Genomic DNA, 18,333 nt, shown 5'->3' with positions numbered 1-18,333 from the left:
TGATGGCTTCAGTTCTAAGGAGGAAGATGAAGACGGTTTACTGTGATTTTTACAAGTACGGTATGTTTTTTTTAACATACCCGTTTACTGTGTTGCGGGCGTGTTGCTAGCGTGTTGCTACCATTAACTGCCCTGTCACAGGCACGGTTTGGGATGAAAGTTCTATTATTATTATTAAAGCTTTGAAAACTCTCTCGGTGTACCGTCTTTCTTTGTAAATATGTATAACCATGTATAATATGAATTTGCAACTGTATATTTTTGTAATGTCTTTATTTCAGACACTTATTCTGATATGTTTCCCACGGGCGAATAAAAAAGAAGGGGCGAAAAAAACGTGGGCTGATGGGAAGTGGGGACCGGTAAAGGTGAGTGTTTGTGGACGCGGCAGACAATAGTGGATATATATTCTTCCCACCCTTACCTTTGGAAATATACACTTTTTTCCTTGATTACTTTCAACGGGACCCGGACTCTGCAGGTCTGCATCAAACCTTAAGTACCGGTATTATTTTCCATTTTGCCGGCTGCGATTTTTGGACCGTGTACTTTTATGAAGGACATTCAGTTTCAATCGCGGGACTTGGTCGGGTTTGGGTTCATTTTGTGTGTGTGTTACATTTTTATAATGTGGGCGCATGCGGCTTATATACAGGTGCGGCTTGTGTAAGTACAAAATCGGTTTTCCTTTTAAAATGTGGTTGCGCTATATGGTTCGGATTTTAAGGTAGATCCGAGGAATGGTAGGTAGGGCGGGCGGAACTGATCATGCTCGTTCCCCGCAAGATTTTCTAAAGAATTCTATCAGTGGTCACCTGGCAGATACATTTTCAAATTTAACACGTTCATGCTCTTATTTTACCTTTTAACTCATTTGACCAAAATAGACACTAGGTAAAATCAGTAATAACTTAGATTTTTTTTAGGTTTCTTTGTAATATCTGCTATAACTATTTACAAATATAAGATGTACACAAAATCTACACGTTTTTTCGTCTTTTTTACCAGTTTTATACACAAGTTTGTATTTTTATTGGCCGTTTTATAACAAAAATAAGACAAAATTGGCAAATCCCTCTTACCCAATATGTTTTTCATGCAGTTTTTTGTGCTGAGTGATTTTATGTTAGCAACGAGGCAAAGTTTGAATTTTGTTTCTCTTGTAAATTTACATAGCAGATTTTGTCACGGTTGCCACGGTGCCCAATCGGCCCCGCCTGTGTAGCTCCAGCTGCGGCTCAATGACAGATTGGCTTCTCTTCTATTTAAGCTTAGTGCTCTCACTCACCCTTTGTCAGTCCGTCAACGAACCTCTGCACCCGCAAGACGTGGGTTTTGACTTCGTCCGGTTTCCTGCTTGTGTTTCCTGTCCGGTATTGTTCCCGTCTATTTTGTCCTGTTTAATATCGATCTCCAGTTTCGTTCCCGTCTCGTTTGTCCTGTTTAATTTCAATCTCCAGTGTTTGGTTTTGTTTCCGTCTATCTCTTCCTGCTTGTTATCGGACTCCAGTCTCCAGTGCCTCATATCAATCCTGTCTGTCCCGTCCTGTCCGGTATCGACCCCATCCGTCCGATATCTGCTCGTGCAATTGGTATCGATCTCGTCGGCCTCTGGCTTCCTGTCATTCCACGCCAGACTGCTGCCTTACGTCTTCCGCCCAACAATCGGCGAATCACAGGCGTTTGGGTTAACGTGCATGACTGCCCCATTCCCAGTAAAATAAAGCTTGTGTGAGAAACGTCACGCATCTGGGTTCTCCTCCTCTTCTGGTTCATGACAAATTTGCAACCGAATCAACAGAATGGAATACAATTCCGTTTTTATTTCATCACGTGACATGAACATGCATTTTAAGTATACGTTGAATTTGAAAACATCGAAACATCAAGTCACAAAAGGCGGAACATAACATTGTTTGGACCACTTCACAATCAAACGTGAGCACAAAATTTTGTTTGCAAACATCAATAACATCGAATACCAGGGGTTTATATTTAACACTAAGCATTATTTTGGCTGCCCGTAATACCTTTATTTTGAAAACCGAGAACACATTTGAGTTATCGTTGTTTTACAATAGCCCATAACACTTTTCATATGTCCGATTACAAAATCGGATTGGCACAAACTACACAATCGGCGTGTTTAAGACTCAAAAATGTTAAATTGTGGAATCTAGTACTGTAGTAGCAGCATGCAAAGGGACACTAGGTGGTGCTTGAGCAGGCGTCTCTAATTGTTTTTAAGCCGAAAGATACTTTTTGTAGCTGATTAGCGCAAAGGGCACCCAGTTGGATATAGATTTAGCATCTTAGCTAGGTGACTTAATAAATGGCTAAAAAGGTAGCTTGAAAGTTAGCTAGAAACAGGCAAAAAACTAAAAAGGATCCAGATAGACAGCTAAAAGAGTAAAAAGCCAACTAAATAGCTGGATAGTAAGCTAAAAACAAAGCCAGCTTGATTACTAGCAAAAATAGGGAAAATGTAAGCCTGATAGAATGCACCCAAAAAGCTGACTCAGCACTTTTGTTTTTGTTGTCTCAGCATTTTCCCCAGAAAGACATTCTACTCTTCTAGAACAGAATGACAATGAATATCAACATCATATTTTACAGGCATTTAATTAAGTTACCCTAGATGTAAAAAAATGCCAAAAATGCTGACTCGGCATTTAGTCTGTACAGCCCTTTGAGACTCCTTGTGATTAAGGGCTATACAAATAAATATGACTTGACTAAAAAGGTAGGAAGATAACTAGCTACAAAAATGTAGATAGCTAGAAAAAAACAGCATTCTTTGCACATAAATTGGAATTTAGTTTGTTGTATTTCCTGTAAAATAAATCAATAAAAAGATGAATACATACATTGTGTAGGACATGAGTTTTAATTCTACTCTCAGATTTAATTGCTTAAAATCATTATCAATACTTGAATAAAATGTTTTTGTCCATGAAGCCAGTGCACTGGACATTATTTACCGTAAATTCCGGACTATAAGCCGCTACTTTTTTCCCAAACGTTCAACCCTGCGGCTTATTCAGTGAAGCGGCCAATTTATGTATTTTTTCTAATGGCCGCCAGCGGCGTTGGAGTATAAAAGGTAAGATTAAGACCGGTGGAATTGTGCGCCGAGGTAGACTGCATCCTCTTAGTTTATGTTCGAATTGTCCGTATGACAGAGGACAAAAATTTGTTCCGATTATGAGGAAGACGCCCTTGATGGCGACAGTTATGAAGAGAAAGACGAAAGTGATATTATTATTATTAAAGCTTTGAAAACTCTCTCGGTGTACCGTCTTTCTTTGTAAATATGTGTAACCATGTATAATATGTATTTGCAACTGTATACTTTTGTAATGTATTTATTTTAGAGACTTATTGTGATATGTTTTCTACGAGCGAATCGAAAAGAAGGGGCGGAGCAAACGCGGGCTGACGGGAAGTGGGGTAAAGCTGAGTTAAATCTCTTTGTTGTTGCAGCGGACAATAGTGGATATATATTTTTCCCACCCTTAACTTTGGAAATATACATTTTTTTCATTGGATTACTTTCAACGGGACCTGGACTTTAAAGGTTTGCATTAAATTCTGACTACCGGTATCATTTTCCGTTCCATGTTGCCGTTTGTGGAGGATGGATTGTGTACTATATTTGCAGTTACAATCGCCGCACCTAAAGTCAGGTTTGGGATAAACTTGTGACTGTGTTACATGTTTAAATGTTGGCGCATGCGGCTTATACACAGGTGCGGTTTGTGTAAGGACAAAACCAATAATGTCAGCAAAATGCGATGTGTGCGGCTTATAATCAAGTGCGCTCTATAGTCCGGATTTTACGGTATTTGAATTTCTAACAGAACAATGTTATTACTATGTTGTTACCGTGTTATTACCAGGTTAATGGTTATAAATAAGGGTTAAATAGACTCCGTCAACCAATAAAAGAAAATAATTTTACCCTAAAAAACTCCAGCGCTGGTGGGCTACTTAAAGAACAGGTCCACGGGCACTTCAACTGCCCTCAGGGTGCACCCTGTTGCCCAGGGCACCACGTTGGTGAACCCTGTGCTAGAGCGTCTGTACCTATGTCCTTTCACAAAAGTGACCGTTTATAATTTATGATTTTTCTGAGATCAATATAACTTGGGATATTTAATAACTGTTGCACCCAGGTGCAGTTTTTTTGGAAATTGAAATTCAGGAAAAACAACCCTAAAAACTTAAAAGCCTACATTTTTTGTGTCATAGTATTCTAAATGTAATCCATTAAGGTTAATGTGTAAAAAAAAATTCATTTCTATTTACCCTCAGTGGACTTGTCCCCTTAATATCTGAATGATTTTGAAATGACAACTTTATGACAATCAATTAGAGACACTGTAATAGTTGACCACCGGATGTCGCTATAATGTGCATTCCAACAAAAAAACAAGGACGAATACAAAAGACGAAGCGACCAAACCTAAGTATTCTATCTTTCTTCTCATTTCTCTGCTGAGCCTTTTTGAGGCGTTTGGGAACCCTTAGCAGCAAGATGGCGAAAAATCATGTCAGTTCCCTCTAAGTGAGCTTAATGCATTGTAAAATAAATACACATTTCTTGACACATTTCATGTATTTTTCGCCCCATTATTCAGACCAATGTTGTTGTTGTTTTTTTTAAAATTTGGTTCCTTTTTTTTACCACTAGGAGGCGCTAAATAACCATGTTCCTTTAAGTATTTTTTCTTCAGTACAGTGGGATAGTGCTGATAAAAAGTGCAATAATTTAACACATTTTCTTATACTTAACATCCACAAACACAAACAATCACGTTACTGCAAAATCACGGAAGGAAAATTCCCACAAAAGTGTGAAAATTTGGGAAATATTTCAAAGAGGAAACTCGTCACCAAAAATGGATACAGATTTTTGTGTTTCTATCTACCTACAAAATACAACTAAAAGCAGTTACGGTGGCGCTGTCTCAAGCATGGTATACGAGGGCTCTGAATTTCTCCCTACTGATGTTCCGATATTCTCCCTACCGTATATACTTACATCTAAGCTATAGTCACAACTATAAAATCAAATACTGAAATCAAGGGGGGGCAGTTTATACGCAAATACATATTTTGTTGCGTGTCACCATTAGCGAATAGTAGGCAGTTCGTGGGGAGGGGGGCGTGGCTCATGCAGGATCAACGATATCAGTGCGGCAAACGTGAGCACGGAATTCATGGTAAAAGTGCTGAATTTTGGTCTATTTATTTGTAAAATTATTTTTACAATACACCATTCCTGGAGAAAATGTCTTGGATATCTTTTCGAAATCAAGAAGTAAATATTCAAGTGGTTTGAAAACAAAATGGATATGGAGTGTCTCACCTGTTGATTTACAAGCTCTTAAGATGGCAAAAGCCAAGAAGTATGAAGGTTTCACGGCCAATGTTCCCTCTAAGCTGCGTGTGTGCGCAATTGCGCACTACCCAGAGCTTTTCCGCGCACAAGAAAATCTAGCCAGCTCACAAAAATGAGGGCTCGAAATTGCTAATTAAAAAGCGGATTAAGTCAAAGTTACGGTGCATGAAGGTAAAAATACACGGGTTCCCCTGACGCTTTGTTCTAAATGCGGTATTTTGAAGTCAATGTCGAAGTAGAACGAAGTTGAGTAAGGTCAGTAGAGTTTTTCGAGAACCGGCTTCTTCGGCTCGGCTCACTAAAAGGAACAGGCTCTTTCTGGTCCTAAACGGCTCTTCAGGTTGTTTTTGCTTCTTTAATCCCTACACGACCAAATATTATGTAAAATTGTGCACAAAATGACTTAAAGGAAGGGGGAATAAAAACAAAAAAGAAAAAAATACCAAAATGAAAAAGTAGTGAAAAGCTGAGAAAAAAAACAAAACAAAAGGAAAGAAAAAGAGAAAAAAATAACAGGAAAAAATCCGAAAAAAAGCCAGAAGATAAGAAAGAAGCAAATAAAGGAAAAAAGGTTGTAGAGAACAAAGAAGCAAGAAAAAAGTAACAGCTAGGAAAAAATAAACACAATGATATTTAAAAAAAGGAGAAAAAAACGGGGAAAAAGAGGAAAAAGTTTGTGTTGCATTCAAATCATTTCCAATTATATCAAGTTAATCTTGTTGCCAACATTGTACTTCCACTAAAAAATGTAATTAAATACAGTTCTACAGTAAATTGTGAAACTGACTAAATAATCCTCCAAAAATGTTAGTATTGTGCGACAAAAGATACCAGGAATAGAAGAAATGGAAATCTTGTGAAAAAACTGTAAAAACAAATGACGTTTGTAGGCCGTACAACCTTTGCAATAGTACATGAGTCAATTCAGTCAAAATGTAACGTGATGTCAAGTTTTGGACATGTTTGATAATAAATTATCTTGCCACACTTGGGATTATGGTTGCTCACTGTTGTTTCAAGCGTTGCTCACCGACTTTGTGTGAACGCTCAGGCCCGTGCAAAATGACAGGGAACATTGTTCACCGCTTTCACACGTTTTCTTCCATTTCTATTTCTATTTTACGATGTGGCTATTTTTCATCAGATTTAGGGGGTCGGTTCCTCATGAGTATAGTCGGTCATTTGCAACTAGTTACTTTCAGAGTAACTCGCTACTTTTGGGTGTCGGTAATCTTGGGGGGATTACGCAATTACTTTTTAATTGAAGTAACTAGTAACTAATCATTTTTTCTGGAACATGCCCAACACTGTTACTGTATATCTACTGTAAGACCTCATGTATAAAGGGAACCCAAACTTCGATTTAGGGTAAAAAAAAATGAATTTAACACAAATAAATCCAGTCCCTTCCTTTTTCCAATGGAGAGTTCCAACCTTTGAAAATGTCCCCAAATTCCAAGCTTGTATGTGGCTCACAAGGACAGCTCACAGGATGCTTTCGCGTTCCTCCCCAAACACGACAGCGTCGGCCGTCATGGTGCAGACCTCGGGCGGGTCTCCTGGCTTCAGGCCCCTCTTCAGATGGACTACCCTCACGTTCTCGTTGTCAGGGCCGGGCCGAGTTGTGGCGGCGGTGGTGGGCGGGATGATGGGGTCACCCGCATGAGGGATGCGGGACATCTTGTCTTGGCGCTCGCCCCGCTGAGCGTTGGCGTTGTTGTTGAGGGTGACGGTGCCGGCCGCTCGGTTGAGGTTCCAGGTCTGGTCAGCGGGCCAGTTCTCCTCGGGAGTGCAGATGGACATGCGGTTTTCGGCGGACAGGACGGCGGAGGGGATCTGCTTGCGGGCTGCGCCCTCCTCGTTGAGACGGATTAAGTCGGGGCGCTCTGTTTGGGACAGGTCGGCCTCTTCGTCCTGCAGCGAGTGGTTGGGGGAGCTCTCGTTGGAACGGACTCCGGAATCGGACGAGTCCTTTTTGTCTAAGGTGGCGTCCGACAGGTAGTCTTTCCCTTTCAAGGCCAGGGAGCACACGCCCACTTTGGCATCCGGCGTCACTGTCTTGCCGTTTTTCAGCAACAGGGAATCGGATTCCTCGGATTCGTCGTCGTCGCTAGTTAGCTTCTGATAGCGCAGGCCGCTCGCGCCGACTTTGGGACCGGGGAAAAGACTACCGCGTTCTGTTGAAGACTTGCGGGACAGAAGACCTTTAGATGAACCGTGGTCTCCCTTTTCATCTTCTTCTGTAATAGGATCTAGAATTTCACCGGCGTCTGTGTTGTCGCTCGCTTTGCCGCTGCCCCTCTTACCCGCCGAGGCCTTCCGTCCATCTTGCTCGCCGCCATCCTTGCCGCCCTGGTCCAGGAAGTGTCCGGGCTGAGGCTGGACCGGCCTATCGCCCCCATTAACTTCCAACTGCGCCATTTGGGCAATGTACTCCTGGTAGGCAGAACGGTACTCGGCCTGCTGCTTATCGGTCAGTTTGGCAATGTCGTTGCTGGATTCCTGAGAGTTGAGGCTGGTGATGCTACCAGTCCGTTGGGGGCCTCCCTGCAAAGACAAAAGCCAACTGGCGTGTCATTACAGGATTGGAAGCAGTGCGGTCAATTTTAATTTTGCTTCACTGAATTATAACATTGTTGGTGATAGAAAGGAGTGGAGAGGTGTTGTGAAAGGATAGTGGGATTGTGGACCCGTTCTTAAGGATGGGCTGGGCACCCGTATGATGCGGCAGGGGTAAACCAGTGAAAGCTGTCGGGCCCTGCTGTTGAACAAAAGAGTTTGTTGTGTCACCCTGACCCGAGTGACACGGCCGCTTTCTGGTGTCCCGTTTCATCTGGAGGGACAAAAGCATGACCGACTTTGGTGCCGAGGTGCCTACCTTGTTTGGGTGTTTGGGCAATTGGGTTGGCCATGGTCCCCAAAATTTTGTGTGTGTTTTTTTTAATATTTTTTTCCCTTTTATTTTCTTTGTTATTGTATGTGTTTGTCCTGCTGTCGGTCACCCCTCTTGAGGGATATGACCATGGTAGATGGATAGATAGATAGAATTATAACAGGGCAGCGCGGCGGCGCAGTGGTTAGGGCGTGTACGGCACAGTTCCGAGGTCATGAGATCGAACCTCTTGTGTGGAGTTTGCATGTTCTCCCCATGCTTGCGTGGGTTTCCTCCAGGGCACTCCAGTTTCCTCCCACATCCCAAAACATGCATGTGAGGTTAATTGGCCAGTCCAAATTGTCCCTAGGTTGTGGATGAGCTAGTGAGTTGTCTGTCTCTGTGTGCCCTGTGACTGGCTGGCAACCAGTTCAGGGTGTCCCCTGCTCTCTCCCTAAAGATAGCTGTGGTGGGCTCCAGAACCCCCGCGACCCTACTGAGGATAAGTGGTGCAGATAATGGATGGATGGATGAATTATAACAACAAAACAACACAAAATTAGTATTGTTTGCCCTACAAAGCGCGCCAGATTATAAGTTCGGGGTTTGTACTCCTTTTTCATGGCCCAATTCAAGACCTTTTTAAGCACTTTCAAGGCCAATGTTTCCATTTTTCCAATACCTTCAAAGCAAGATATCCAACATTTTTTATTGTTGACTTTGATGACTTAAATAAAGTGGCTATGTTGTTGTCATCACACACTTTGTGCTACTTTGAGCTGTTCCTATCCATGATCCATGATCATTTTGTGTCAATAAGCTGCTATAAACTGACATGAATTCTGCCATTCTGTTTCAACAATGCACTCGTAGCTTGGCTACGTAACACTTGTTTACAAATACGGAAAGAGCTCTAATAAATGTTGGGTAATAGTTGAGTTCAATACGGAAGACAAAAAAAGAAAGAAAGTACTGTATGTGTCAAAAGCAGAAAAAAATGAGTAAAATTTGGACTCATTTTAATGATATTGATTGCTTTGGAGAAATGTGGATTCAATCTCTCAATCTTAAAGACTGCTGATCTTTTGTTTTTTCTACACCTTCAATTTAAATTGTTTTTCAGACGATTGCTGTCTAAATTGGTTAAAATTTGATTTATTTTTTTTGCATTTTATAATTCATTTGTAGCACAAAGAGATAATGCTTTTAATTTATATTTTATCGTTTTGCATTTTCAGGGACTTTGTGTTGCACTAAAATCAAGTAAGTACTAGATATGTGTATTGATTGATCAGTCCAAATACATCATTCAGCACAATAACAAAATTTAGATGCAGCAGGAATCGAACCCGGATCGCAGCTGGGAGAGTGCCGGATCCTATCCACAAGAATACTAGGGATACAGTTAAAACCAGTCTGTGATAGAAAAGGTTGAGGACCACTGACATAAAGTATTGTATCACAGAATCATAAATTCTTTACAAACCGCACGAGATTCTGAACTGAATGAAGAGGAAGGTATTGTGGGAAATAATTCAGTCATCCTGAAAGATTAAATAAATGGACAGTCGCACATATTCAACAACAATTGTCACTTACAACGCTTAGTTTAAGCTAAGAAAAAGTGAAACCAAAATTTATACGGATTTTTGATCACTTTCTGTTATCTCATTTCTTTAACATTTGTATCTAGTACTGTGACCAAACATAGTGTAATAATGAGATAAAGCCTATTACCTTCTCCAAAGATATCTATGTCACTAGTCGCCTTGTGGGTAAGATTCAGCGCTACCGTCGCAATCAGAGTTTGATACCCATTGTTATAAAATTGTGGTCAGCAATAAATTTTGCCTGATCAATATGATAATACACTGATGTGTGTTTCCAATTTTTACTGTGCATAAGGCGCACCAGATTATAAGGCCTAGGTCCAAATTTCTAGACGGTTTAGGGTTTTTGGGTTGCGCCTTGTTGTTCGGATAATCCGGTAATTAAATACAATAATCCCTCGTTGTATCGCCGTTCATTTTTCACAGTGTCGCAGTGTGTTCCGATTGGCCGAACAATCACCCTGTCTGGCCTCTTTTATGCCTGTGTCTTCCTGTGCGTCAAGAACGTTGCGGTCTAAGTTGTACACGTACAGCTTGATGAATAGAATACAATATACCTCTATTGTCATTGTTACAAAATGGGTTAACATATTGTGACAACGAAATTGGGCATGACACTCCAGTTTCACGCCTTCACAGTGAGGTAAAAAGCCAAGAAGATAAAGGAACAGAGAAGATAAGGTTATAAAACAAGGAGGATAAGGCTATTGTTATAATTAACATGAACCTACATTACGTACGCGCAAATCTTTTTAAATTTTGAGTTCCTCATGTCTTAGAAAACAGTGGAAAGCCTTTATTGGAGCTTTTCTTATGGAAAGGCAATTATGGCCCAACCTCACCCAGACTTCTTATTAAATTGAGTTTGAGACCCCTGGTTAAAAGGCTATTCCTAAAATGGTGTCTTCAGAGTTCTCATCTCATTAGCCGCACCGCTTATCCTCAGTAGGGTCGCGGGGGGTGCTGGAGCCCATCCCAGCAATCATCAGGCAGTGGGCAGGAGACACCCTGAACTGGTCACACAGAGACAGACAACTCACTCGCTCACTCACACCTAGGGACAATTTGGACCGGCCAATCCACCGGAAATGCATGTCTTTGGAATGTGGGAGGAAACCGGAGTGCCTGGAGGAAACCCACGCAAGCACGGGGAGAACATACAAACTCCGCACAGGAAGTCTGGTAGCTGGATTTGAACCCACACAGGAGGTTCCCAAGACCTTAGAACTGTGCCGCACATGCGCTAACCACTGCGCCGCCGTGCTGCTCGTCTTTAGAGTGATTCGGTCAAAAATATCATGTATGTAATGAAACTGAACATGTCAAATTCCTTACCATCCATTGTGCGCCAGAAGGTCTTGGCAGCTGCTGCTCCTCCAGGCCGATGGTGCTGAGGTCATCGAAGCTCAGGGTGAAACTGTACAACGGGGACATGTCGCTGGGGCCGTGGCCCACACGGGGCGGCATCGAGGCCCTCCGGTTCGGCTCAGGGCCTCCCATGGTGCTGCCTTGCTCACTTGCGGCTTCCTCGTATAGTACTTGGCTCTCCAGATGCCGCATTTCCAATACCTGCAAGGACAGGCGGTGAGTTGACTCGAAGTAAGCACCCGACAGGTTCCAGACCAAAGGGCTTCGGACTCACGCTAGCTCGGAAGAGCTGCCAGTCTCCGAAGTTCATGTTCATCTCCTTCTTCAGTTCGTCAATATTGCACTGCGACAGGACTCGTCCGTTGACGTTAGCCTGATAAGTGAGAACGTGAAAACTTCATCAGACATACAGTGAATCTTAGTTAACCCCTTACCGTTCCTTTAAGAGTAATCTTAAATCCCAGACCAAGACGTACCCAAAGTAAATTGAATGCGGTCCTTGAACCATTTGGATGATAAGGACTGTTTTGGTCCTTTTTGAAAGCTAAGACTCTGAAGTTTTGTCCCAAACTGAAATAATCACTACAAGTGTTACTAACATTGAGTAATCTGAGTTAGAACACACAGAAATAGAAGTTTTTTTGTCATTAAATGCCTACAGATGAGTGTAGCATGGGCGTCTTAGCTGGAAAACAGGTGAGACAATGGTTGAAGCCTTACCTAGTACCTTGTCAAATTTGATTGCAATCTGAAAAACTAAACATCTTAGTTTACACATTTTTATAAGGGTAGGTTTAGGCGTTTCCAAAAGTGGCCAATTGGAGACAAACACTTTAACTACACTAAAACGTTTGCAAATTATTTAACATTGGCCAATTTTTTAGACATTGTGAAAGAGTTGTAAATGTATGACTTCTCTTTTCAGAAGTCAAATGAATGATTATGCACACTTGCATGTAATAATGGTGCGTAAAAATGAATCGCCTTGCGCGCGTTATTTTCAGGTCTGATTTGAATACACCCCCGGAAAATGGCATAAAATTGTTCTTGGATTTTAATTGGCTCACCAATGTGTCAATAATAATTTGGTAACTACTGGCTGAAGATCTTCGGAGGCGATGCTTGTTTTATCAAACAGGCTAACGTGGGCTGTGGATTGTGAAAAAAAAGCTTGCTGCTAAACGAGAAAAAGGTGTCGATCGAAAGGGGAGGTCTAACTATCATATTGGGAATAATTTTAGGAGTCTGTTTATTTTTAAAGTTGAGTTTTGGAGCAAAACGGACGGATTTCGAGAAACAACATCCAACAAGGCAGACATGCTTTTAGGCGGATTTCTTTTCATCTGTTTGGCATTTTTGTGTGTTTTGGAGTACCGTATTTTCCGCACTATAAGGCGCACCTAAAAGCCTTTATTTTTTTTCAAAAGCTGACCATGCGCCTTATAATACAGTGCGCCTTATATATGGATCAATATTAAGTCGCAAAGTCTTGCAACTAATGCAGCAGCCGCCGACTCGATTTTCCCCCGAACGCCAAGTAGTCCGCGGTGTATGCTGGGATTTATTTACCGGCGTTTCATTGGCTAACCAATGTGTCAATCATCATTTGAATCGATCACTATTGGCTAAAGTTATTCGGAGGTAAAGGGGGCGGATCCTTTTTATCATTTACAGGTTGGCATAGGCTAAAGCGGCAAAACAAAGCCTGCAATTGGCCGAAAAAGATGTGTCTATCATCAGTTGAATCGATCACTATTGGCTAAAGTTATTCGGAGGTAAAGGGGGCGGATCCTTTTTATCATTTACAGGCTGGCATAGGCTAAAGCGGCAAAACAAAGCCTGCAATTGGCCGAAAAAGATGAATGTGAATAGCAAGTTCGGTTGTCTACGGCATAGAGGAAACCATTCTGTATTTGTAAATATTTTACTCTACTGGATTTACTGCACTCACGGATATAAGAGGACCATGGTTGCACATTATTATTGAACACAACGACTTCGGTGAGCTACTCCGGCTATATATTTTCCCTGTATCTTGTTTCAGACTGAACTCGATGTTTCTGTGATAAGCGGTGCAGATAATGGATGGAATGGAGGGTCCATTTTTAAATTAAACTCAATTCCAAGTGTTTATCGTCATATGCACAGTAAAGTTGCGAGCGAAAAAGAAAATAGAAACTAAGGAATGGTTGGCATTTCTTGAATCCCAAGACTTTAACCTTCAGAATGATATTTGGAACGATGCATTTGAGTCACATCGTACGGACACCGCATCCGCACGTGTCTACGACACGTATTTGCTTCTTTGCAAGCTTTCGGAATGTTAAGGAGGTAATAAGTTGGACTGAACTATCTGACTGTTTTGTCCACGTTCCCATTGTAGCGCCTTATAATCCGGTGCGCCTTATGTATGTCAAATATAGGGCCAAAAACTTTTGTCGGGGTGCGCCCTATAACCCGGTGCGCCTTGTAGTGCGAAAAATACGGTAAACGTCTTACACGTTTGGATTTATGGGTTTTATGGATTGTCCCTAATGTAAGATGACCAGGGGAGAGTTACGCCGGCTTTATGGTTTTCGGGTATCTTGTTTCAGATTGATCGTGATGGTTCTGTGATGAGTCTATTTTGAAATATCTTATCTTGAATCCAAAGAGTTTAAGCTTTCGAATGAAACATAGCATGACATATTCCCGAGACTGGTGACATCGTACAGACACGATTTTGTTTCTAAGGAGTTTAAATACAGTGGTACCTTTTTATACAAGCACTTCTACACATGAGAATTTTGATACACAAGGTTTTTTGACGTAAATCTACCTCGCTTTATGAAGGGTAATTCAGTTCAAGAGCAGTCCCAAAGGCTACCACTAGAGACTGCTCGAAATATGTCACCACTCGTGACCGCTCAACCGCCAGTCAGCTCGTTTCAGTTTGGGCATGCGCCTTCTGCCGTCAGACACCTGAATTCTGCGCCCTTGACTATACCCGTAGAGTACTTGTATTCGGCAGTAAGTTTGTTTTGATCGCATCTCTTTAATCATATTTTATAACATCTCCCTTTTGTGACTTTTTGTAAGGTGCCTGAGAAATAAAGATGATGGCGACAATTGAAACGAAGCCAGAAATAATAAAATGTCCAGACCAGAAACGGACACAGGACCCAATAGCGCTCGTTTTCTCAGTTTTTATTGATAAAGAGGGAGAGTAAGGCTTGCTTCCACGATCCGATGGCTGACGGACAAAAGGAGCGAGCGGTGCGGAAGTGGTACTTCCGTGCCTGGCGAGGAGGATCGGAGACAGGCGGGAATAGCAAATCGTTGGCCAGGACTGGAGATCAAAGGCGGTGTCGAGTTCGTAAGCGAGGTCGGTAGCAGGGGGCAGGCAGGTAACGGGGCGAAACAGGTCAGGTAACAGGCAGGTAGAACGGGGTGTAGTCAGGTCCGGAAACAGGTTTTCAACAAAGATCAGGCAGAAAAAAGCAGGGCAGGAAAGGAGTCGGACGAAAAGGCTGACTGAGCTGAAGGCAACAGTTCGCATAACGATCTGACGGCTTCCAAGAGGAAGCCGGGGGTTTAAAAAGAGTGTCCACCAATCAGCCGTCCGGGCTGTTGGCGCTAATTAAGCCGCCGCAGCTGCGCTCAATCGGCAATCATGACAAGAAACACGCGAGCGCGTTGTTCGTGACTGCGCAACCCAGGAATACAATTGGAAAGCAGCGAGTGCCGATCACAAAGCCGCGGAAGAATTTACGCAGCACCTCGATCCAAACATTGACTAGGTGGAGGGATGTTGCTGCTTTTGTTAAAACAACTTTTTAATTATTTCGGGAAAATTCACCAGCAAATTTGAGCTACGAGCACGATCCTGGAACAGATTAAGCTCGTAAGAAGAGGTACCACTGTGTATTCACTGAAGTAGTGTTAAGAGTTTACTCATTTGAACTCTGGTTATTTTACCCTGCAAAATCGGAGGCACTCACCTTCCTGATGGTCGCCGTATAAGCGGCCAACATGCCTTGGTCGATGCCCTGAATCTGTTTGACGCGTTCACAAACGCCGTCCGTCGTCATGGCGCTGATTAGAGTGGGCGGGGTTCCCGAAGCCACAGAGGCGGAGCCCTGAGGGTGACATCATGGCTTGTTATTGATCGCTGAGACCAATTTTCTTGGTAAATAGGTAAAATATTTTAACTCAAGTGCCGTTACGATATGGTGCGTTACTCTGGTAGTTACAAAGGGCGGACTATTAGTGACAACGTCCTCTTATCGCTAAATGTCACTCAAGGTACTTTTTGTGACTCATAAGTGCAAAAGGTACCAACTTTCATATACATTTCTAAAATAATAACTCATCTTGTACTACTTACTATGTTGGTACTATGTTATAACCAGGTTAATTATTAGAAAATAAATTAAGTAGAATGAAGAAAGAGAGACAAAAAGACAGAGAGAAAGAAAAAGAAATAGAAAAAGAGAAAGAAAGAAAATAAAAAGATTAAACGAGAGAAGTAAAGATGGGAATATAAAAAGAAAGAAAAAGAGGGGAAGAGAGAGAAAAAGAAAAAGAGAAAAAAGAAAGATACAGAGAGGGAGCGAAAGAGAGAGAAAAGAGAGGGAAAGAAAGGAGAAAAAGGGAAAAAGAAAGTAAGAGGCGGAAAGAGAAGGTAAAAAGATAGAGAAAGAGAAAAAAAGAAGGGAAAGAAAGAGAAGAAGAGAGATAAGTAGGATATAGGGTTATTTGGACACGACAAAAAAACATTTAACTAGAAAATCACAATGACCCAGTACTAGTGGGGTATTTCAGAACAGGTCCATGGGCACCTCAGCTATCCTCACGGGGTACCCAGATGCCCGCGGGCATCAGGTTGGAGATCACTTATGTACCTTCAAAGTACACTGAATTAAACTAACAGAGGTGCTGTCTCAAGCACTAAATATGATGACACTAAATTCATCGTCATGGAGATACTCTCACAAACCTATAAACTCGCATCTAAAACAAAATTTGGAAATCAGGGATCAGTTTATATGGGCATATTTGGAGGGAGGCGTGTACAGGAACAACAAACCAACTCAATCAATGGGGAAAACGCGAGCACAGAATTCACGGTAAAATTTTGAAAACTTTATTATTTGTAAATTTTTTTTTGCAATACACCATGCCTGGAGAAAAAGGAAAACATCCAAGGGAGGATCTAAAAACTGACAAGTTAATCTTTGAGTGGTCTGAAGCCCAAATGGATATGGAGTGTCTCAGCTAAGTGTTTGTTTGCAAGCATTCGCTGCTGTATTTCAATTATATTTGAGTGGCTATTTTAATAAATGTGGCGAGTATACACTGTCATTTCTAACTAGATAGTTTTTACGTTCGGGTGTCAGTAATTTGGGGACGGGAGGGGTAATAACTTGTTAACTGGGTTAACTAGTTACTGAAACTCGTTACTATTTTTCAGTAACACACCCAACATTGATCACCAATCTTTCTAAGGTCAAGTGAGCTGCAGAGAGCTTGTGAAATGAGTATAGACATTTATGATCAATTTTTAAAAAATGTATTTATATTTATATAATTGTGAGAGTTGGTGCCGGATCTGGAAGATGTTAGCATAAAACCGAAAGCATGAAATTGTTAGCATGTAACTGTTAGCATTTAGTCGTTAGCAAAAAGGAGATGCCTTCAGGGACAGTATTAAAAATAACATTCATATTAATGAGATAGTAATAACACTGTTACACTGTGTAATAACATTTTGAATGCGCCTATTCAATTTGGACGGGCCCATCCGAAATGCATAGGGCCCATTAATTTCAATGGGTCACCCATGGTACCCAAAAAAGTTTCCAAGGGTGGCCCAAGTGGGTCAATGTCCCACATGAAATTTAAAAATTAGATGCTAACCAGTGGATGACTCGCTAGCATGTAAATGTTAGCATGTAGCAGTTAGCATAGCTCGTAAGCATGTAGACGTTAGCACGTAGCAGTTAGCATAACAGGTTAGCATGTAGCGGTTAGCATTACTCGTTAGCATGTAGCCGTTTGCATTACAAGTTAGCATGTAGCGGTTAGCATGTAGCTGATAGCATAATTTGTTAGCATGTAGCCTAGCCATGTTCTGGAAAATGTTTTTTCAGAGCAAGAGGAAGCCTTTTATAAATAATGAGTGTGGTGTTCGTGTGAGTGATCCAGTGTAGCAGTACGACCGTTTATCTTCTATAATCCGTACCTTATAGCAACAGAAATATGCCATAAAAACTATAAAACTGACACCCCCTCGCTCCTCCACCACCATGCATACACCTCTGTTAGCAACCAGCAACAACCTCTATGGTAAGTTCTCATAATAAACTCACATTTCATTTTGTTTTTTATCATTCATTACTGTTTAAATGTGTTTTTTGTGATCAGCAAAATGTGTTTCATGGCCATTTTTATGGTTAACTTGGATGATTTTGAGAGGACAGGAACGTATTTATGGTTTTCAGTTATTCCTTACGGGGAAAATTCAAGCAAAATATGAGAAATTCTAGATACAAGCTCGATTCGGGAACAAATTAATCTTGTATGTAAAGGGGCAACTGTATCTATATTTTTTCCCCTTTTTTGCTTGTATGTATATATTGCAAACAGACCAATTTAAATTTGTATTACATACATCCTTTCTGGAATTCTTACATTGTGAACATTTATATCGTGACCATTCCTTAAAGAAAAAAAATGTTTTTATTCACAAAATTAGGACAATTTATTTATTAATAAGTATCAAAAATAATCTACAAGAAATGTATTTATCGCTCTAATAATTCTGTGTCTAGATATAAACGTCTCATCTCATTAGCTGCACCGCTTATCCTCAGTAGGGTCGCGGGGCTGCTGGAGCCCATCCCAGCTATTTTCGGGCAGTGGGCAGGGGACACCCTGAACGGGTTGCCAGCCAATCACAGGGCACATAGGAACATACAACCATTCACTCACTCATTCACACCTAGGGACAATTTGAACCAACCAATTACCCTGACATGCATATTTTGGGGATGAAAACCGGAGTGCCCACGCAGGCACGGGGAGAACAAGCAAACTCC

General features: G+C 41.4%; 1 protein-coding gene across 2 annotated transcripts in view; it reads right to left on the bottom strand.

Moving 5' to 3' along the window:
* Window positions 1–1,803: 1,803 nt before the first annotated feature.
* Window positions 1,804–18,333, bottom strand: part of kidins220b (kinase D-interacting substrate 220b) — a 54,690-nt gene continuing 38,160 nt past the window's right edge. For both annotated transcript variants that reach the window (XM_088324598.1, XM_088324599.1), the window contains 4 exons: window positions 15,235–15,372; window positions 11,529–11,627; window positions 11,222–11,455; window positions 1,804–7,951 (listed from right to left, as the gene is read on the bottom strand). In XM_088324598.1, the coding sequence (XP_088180724.1) occupies window positions 6,890–7,951; window positions 11,222–11,455; window positions 11,529–11,627; window positions 15,235–15,372 (1,533 nt within the window). In that variant the 3' untranslated portion in view covers window positions 1,804–6,889. The remainder of the gene's footprint in view (window positions 7,952–11,221; window positions 11,456–11,528; window positions 11,628–15,234; window positions 15,373–18,333) is intronic.

Source organism: Urocampus carinirostris, chromosome 20 (assembly GCF_059441175.1).
Source record: "Urocampus carinirostris isolate Australia breed hairy pipefish chromosome 20, RoL_Ucar_1.0, whole genome shotgun sequence".
Classification (NCBI taxonomy): domain Eukaryota; kingdom Metazoa; phylum Chordata; class Actinopteri; order Syngnathiformes; family Syngnathidae; genus Urocampus; species Urocampus carinirostris.
Note: the sequence above shows the minus strand (reverse complement) of the source record. Positions and strands in the feature narration are given on the sequence as shown.